General features: G+C 38.1%; 1 protein-coding gene across 1 annotated transcript in view; it reads right to left on the bottom strand.

The window, feature by feature from the left end:
- Nucleotides 1-6,226, bottom strand: part of LOC107726309 (enhancer of mRNA-decapping protein 4-like) — a 42,197-nt gene that overhangs the window by 19,840 nt on the left and 16,131 nt on the right. Inside the window, exons 17-22 of the mRNA XM_016535854.1 lie at nucleotides 5,278-5,410; nucleotides 4,027-4,520; nucleotides 3,329-3,430; nucleotides 1,040-1,183; nucleotides 861-894; nucleotides 387-567 (exon numbers count right to left, since the gene is read on the bottom strand). Of these exons, the coding sequence (XP_016391340.1) occupies nucleotides 387-567; nucleotides 861-894; nucleotides 1,040-1,183; nucleotides 3,329-3,430; nucleotides 4,027-4,520; nucleotides 5,278-5,410 (1,088 nt within the window). The remainder of the gene's footprint in view (nucleotides 1-386; nucleotides 568-860; nucleotides 895-1,039; nucleotides 1,184-3,328; nucleotides 3,431-4,026; nucleotides 4,521-5,277; nucleotides 5,411-6,226) is intronic.

Genomic DNA, 6,226 nt, shown 5'->3' with positions numbered 1-6,226 from the left:
CCCTCTCCATCCCCCCCCCCCCCCTACACCCCCTGCCGGTACGAGACTCGAACCCGTAACCTTTGGGTTACGAGTCTGACTCTCTAACCATTAGGCCACGACTTCCCCCAATCAATATATAATATCAGTATTACTCATCTCAGTCTATATAGCCTTGGTTGCATTGGCAGAAAGATTGATGTTGATGAAAGCCTATGCTTTCAAATTCTCTTTGAAAAAAAATAAAAGTGCAGCATCAAGAAACAAAATGATCAATTTTGATTTCATATGGTCAAAAAAAATGCTTAAGGTGACATCACGGATGCCTTGTTTAATTTTTTTCTTGCTAATTTGTGTTTGCTCTAATCTTCATCCTAGCTACAAGTCTCCCCCTAGTGGAAGGATACGTTCTTGCTCCTGCTGAGCCAACATGGCGTGCTCAATGTGAGCCATGATGGAGCTCTGTACAGCGTCCATGTGACTGGTGACTCTCTGCAGAAGGTCCAGCTGGTTCTGTCTCAGCTCAGCGATCTCCCTTTGCTGGCTCCGTAACATCTGTAGAAGCTCATCCTGCACCTCTGTGCTCATCTGAGGACACAACAGCTCATTCATTCCTCACTTGTGAAGCTCAAGGACTCCCGGGTATGCTTGAGTGATGTCAGCACAGTTGTAAGAGTCATAGCAGTCACAGCAGAGCATTCATACCACTGAGCTTGCCATGTTATTCATTGGTTTCTGTCTCCACTGCATTAATGTTTTATTTATATTATGAATCACAGTGACTGGACAGAAAACAAGCCTTCGTGCATTTTCATTGGGTTTACACAATAAAAATGCAAGAAATGCATTCGGATCGTGATGCAGGGGATCAACAGACTTACCTGGTTCTCAATCTGTCTAGTCTGTGAGGACTCTCTGGGTAGGGAGAAAAACAAAGATGATCTAATCAGTCACACGATCAGATTATATGGCTGAAGGGGCTCACTGTTCAATCTCATATTAAACAATATAAACATTAATATCAGGAAGATATCCATAGTAAGGAGGGCAGCTCACTCACCCTTCATCCTTCTTGCTCTTCCTCTTGAGCTTAGGGGAGCTGCGGGGAGATGTTTTCCAGTCCTTTACGGGAAGTCTGTGAGAGGAGCGAGGGCCACAGTTCCCCGAGGAAGAGGCCAGACTGGCAACCTCATCATCATGATCACTGTCCATCACAGTAGGAAGAGAAAATAAATGGAAAAGAAAAGATCAGCACAATTATCATTAAGGTATTGAACTGACACTACAGGTGTCTGAAACCCCCTAGACACAGCCCTTAATTTGCATATTTACATCATTATCTTGAGTCTTTGAGTCATGCTTTGAGACTTGTTCGGACATGCTCAGATATGCAGATGCGAGGAAGGAGTAAATAAGTTTTCAATATATACACACAATTGCTTTTAAAAGCAGTTACTTTTATTCAGCAAGGATGTATTACTGATCCAATGTGACTGTTAAGATTTTTATATTGTCACAGATGCTGTTCTTCTGAATTTTATATTCAAAGAATCCTGAAAAACATTTATCACCGTTTCCAAAATGTGGATTATGCAGCACAATTGTTTTCAACATTGATAATAAGAAATGTCTTTTGAACACCAAATCGGAATACAGGTGCATCTCAATAAATGAGAATGTCGTGGAAAAGTTCATTTATTTCAGTAATTCAACTCAAATTGTGAAACTCGTGTATTAAATAAATTCAATGCACACAGACTGAAGTAGTTTAAGTCTTTGGTTCTTTTAATTGTGATGATTTTGGCTCACATTTAACAAAAACCCACCAATTCACTATCTCAACAAATTAGAATACTTCATAAGACCAATAAAAAACATTTTTTTTAGTGAATTGTTGGCGTTCTGGAAATTATGTTCATTTACTGCACATGTACTCAATACTTGGTTAAACTACTTCAGTCTGTGTGCATTGAATTTATTTAATACACGAGTTTCACAATTTGAGTTGAATTACTGAAATAAATGAACTTTTCCACAACATTCTAATTTATTGAGATGCACCTGTATAAGAATGACTTGTGAAGGATCATGTGACACTGAAGACTGGAGTAATGGCTACCGAAAATTCAGCTTTGCCATCACAGAAATAAGTTAGATTAAAAAAAATATCAAAATATAAAATTATTTTAAACGGTAATAATCTCACAATATTACTGTATTTTGATCACATAAATGTAGCCTTGCTTAGAATAAGAGACTTCGTACCATCCACAAACTTTTGAACAGTAGTGCAAGTTGTTTTTTTAAATATTTTTTTTAACCTTTACATGTAAATAATGTAGCTAAAAATAGTAAAAGTGAAAAGTTATTAAAAAGCCAATCAATCAACAATTGTAAAATATAATTATGACAATTAGGACCAGATGCTAACTATATATTCACAATTGTATTTTTTTTTTATTGTAGAACGCAGTAACTGTTTTCCTTTAGAAAATTTACCAGCCATAAATATATTTTATTGGACATGTCTCCTTTTATTCTGTTAACCATATTATAGTTTTGGTAGCTTTATTTGAAGAATATCTTACATATACCACATGATAGAATTTGTATTAGAACTAAGAATCCCACCTTATGTTTAGTAACCATGGCAATTTAAGTTCAGAACTCATTTAGAACACTGAACTTCTATTGAAAAAAACCCGAGTCGTGACCGTTTTCTTCAGCAGACGGCTCACATCAGTGATGTCAGCAAAGATCAGACTATCATTTGGACAAACCATGTAAAGTTGCAATCAGAGTTGGGGTACTTGGACTCGGGACTCGGACTGCAATTGTGAATGAACTTGGACGGACTCGGACTTGGATATTTTGGACGCAGAAATTTTTCAGAGTACAGACAAATCCATGTCATGTGTAATAGAAAGTAAAATAAAAAAGTAACAACATAAAATTAATATAAAAAGACATTAATAAACGTCTCGCACTTAAACTTAATTGATTAAAAACTAGGTATCGACAAGGTGGACTCGGACCCAACAATGGTTGCAATTTCTAATTAAGTTAGCAGACACCTGTTGAGACACTGATTTTACAATTGGCACAAATGTTAATTTGAACCCTGTTTTTAGGCCACACACCACATAATACTCCCATTAAACAGCTTAAATTGGAATTTGAGTATTTTAAACTTCCTCAATATGGTATAACATGGCAGGACAAGCCAATGCAAAGATGGACAGCATAAATTGAGCAAATTCTTATTAAAAACAAGTATTAGTAATTTGACCTGAGCTACAGAAGTGGCACAGACACCTGCATAAGTGATACGCCAGAATGAAAAATGTACCTCTGCTCTGCACTTGCATCTTGACTGTCATTTTGAGTCAGGTGATAAGTGCGCCTGTGGTAGGGAGAAGAAATGTGTCTGTCCTTTATTTCCTCCCTAGAGCTGGAAGGAAACAGTCAAAACAAAGTTATCAAATGTGTTAGCCTTGTATCTTCAAATATTAATACTGTTTGCTCAAAATTCATCATATCTCTGCACACCACACAGATCATAGAACTCCCAGAACATAAATCAATACTAAATGTTAATATTAACTAAACATATCAACAAATCACACACACAAAATGCTCACCAAGGATGCATATATTTGTATATATTAATATTGTGAAATATTATTACAATTTTAAAGACCTGTTTTTACAAAAATATAAAAGCAGCACAACTGTTTTCAATATTGATAATAAGAAATGTTTCTTGAGCACCAAAATCAGAATGATTTCTGAAGGCCGATGTGCCACTGAAGACTTGCGTAATTGCTGCTGAAAATACAGCTTTGCCACCACAAAAATAAATTACATTTTAAAATATATTACAATAAAAAAGTTATTTTGAATTGCAATAATATTTCACAAGATCACAAATGCAACCTTGGTAAGCATAAGAGACTTCTTTCAAAAACATAAAAATCACAATTATTCCAAACTTTTCATCAGTTGTGTATAAAAATGATATATTATATTGATAGAAAAGCCATTCACCAGTCTCCCAAACCATTGTCTCTGTGGCTGTTGCGAGTTTCTCGTGTGATATCAGGTGCTGCGGGCCAGGTGTGGTTCATGCTGCCGTCAGAACAGGATCCTCCAGCCGCTACCGCGTTCTCCTGTGACAGAGCTGTCTCCAGCAGGGAGGGTGTGTTATTGAGTCTCTGTTCTCCATCCACAGATGCTGCACCCAATTCGAGAGGCAGCAAACTGTGCTCAGCACTGCTCCGGGCTCTAGGAGACAACAGGTGGAGGACTGATGCGGCTGATGCCATGCTGTCAGAATGCAGGACAGGGACTGAGTTAGCAGAGGAACCGGCCAGTCCCCTCTGCAGGGTCTCTGAGGCGATCTCAGGGATGTCCTGGGACATTGCCGTAGAAGCAGAGGAGATGACATCTGGAGAGCGAGCTCTGGTCGGAGAGGCCTGGGGAACAACCATGGGGTCTATGGCCTGGAGATCCAGGGAGAGAGGAAGGTTTGGAGGGGAAACCTGTGTAGGAGGAGATGGGAAATAAGGAAGGGGAAGTCTGTGTGAATAAGGAGAAGCTTCGCAGAGCAGAGAGGCCTCTCGTAGGAGGGATGGAGAGAGCATCAGTGGGGGAGAAAAACCCTAACCGGATGGGAATTTTAAATAGAGGAGTGAATGGAGGGATGCATTATGAACAAAAGAATTGTTAAATGAGTAATTTGGTGAGTGTTGAAATCTGATCTGATTTTTTCAGATGGATAGTCAATACGGATATACATGTTATGTCTACCATAATGACATAAGCATTTACACTACTGTTCAAAAGTTTATTAACTAAAATGCATAAAAATGTATCAAAAGTGACAGCAAAAGACACAATGGAAGAATTCTGAAAAAAGATTCATTATGGTTTCTACAAAAATTAACATGTTAAAAAAAGTTATTTTAAACTGGAATAATTTCACAATATTACTGTTTTTACTGCATTTTGAGCAAATAAATGCAGCCTTGCTGAGCATAAGAGACTTCTTTCAAAAACATAAAAACAAAAATCATGCAACCCAAATCGGAATCTTTTGTAACAGTATGTCTTTACTGTAATTTTTGATCAATTTAATGCATCCTTGCTGAATAAAAGTACTAATTTTAATTTAATTAGTACTAATAAAGTACTAAAAAAATATATCTTGCAAAGTAACATCTTTCATACACCTAAACAACGGCAGTGCTACTGGACATCAATATATCACTATATGCAGTTTGACATGTCCATTATTACCTGGATATTTTCCCCAAGGCCTGAGATGAGGATAGAGTTGGATCTTGGACTGCCTGCGCTGGCAATCAGAGTCAAGCTGCTGTTGCCACATTCGACAGACATTTTAGGGCTCTGGGCCAGATCATCTCCGCCTCTGGAAGAAAGAAAATTGAGCAATGCCTATGAGTGCATGAGAGGACACGGAGCCCCACATTTTACACTCAGATGTGTATTTCTTATCACACACTGTGTAGTCCCACTTCTTAAGAAACCCACTCTTAACCCAACTCTTATAGAGAACTACAGACCGGTTTCCCTTCTACCTTTCATTTAGGGCTGCACGATAAATCGCATGCGATATTTAACGCGCATCTTGTCAGTAAAGCCGGTTCTGTAATCAGCGGTAAATCTCCATCACGTGCGTGCTTTCACATTGAGCAGCATTAACTACACAGAGCCGTTGTTCACAGATGAGCTGCGCAAAACCACGTTCATATTCGCGCGATTTTTTGCGCAGCTTTGTTCACCCCCCGGAGCTGTGTGAGACACTTTTTTTTGTGGAAGGGTGCTTTTTATTTCACGTCTTTTGGACCGAACACAGCCTAATTTTTATTTTTGGGTGAACTAACCCTGAAAGTGAATGCTTTCACTTTCGAATTCGAGATCTTGTTGTCACTGTTTTGGTTTACAGCGGAAACCAGGAAACGCTTTAAGCGCCACCTGCTGGAAGAGAGTGAATCTGTGTCTCATTCAGCTCTGCTGTTTCATGCAGATATTTTTATTTCTAAATAATAATCGTGAATCGAATCGTGAAATCAAAATCGTGAATCGTATCGAATCGTGAGTCGAGTGAATCGTTACATCCCTAACATCTACACACCTTTCATTTTTTAAGACTAAAACAAAAGACAGATTCATTGTTATTCTTAATTAAAAAGCACAACAACAATAAATCAGTAAGATACAATGA

Source organism: Sinocyclocheilus rhinocerous, unplaced genomic scaffold (genome assembly GCF_001515625.1).
Source record: "Sinocyclocheilus rhinocerous isolate Xijiao unplaced genomic scaffold, SAMN03320098_v1.1 scaffold553, whole genome shotgun sequence".
In the NCBI taxonomy this organism is placed as follows: Eukaryota; Metazoa; Chordata; class Actinopteri; order Cypriniformes; family Cyprinidae; genus Sinocyclocheilus; species Sinocyclocheilus rhinocerous.
Note: the sequence above shows the minus strand (reverse complement) of the source record. Positions and strands in the feature narration are given on the sequence as shown.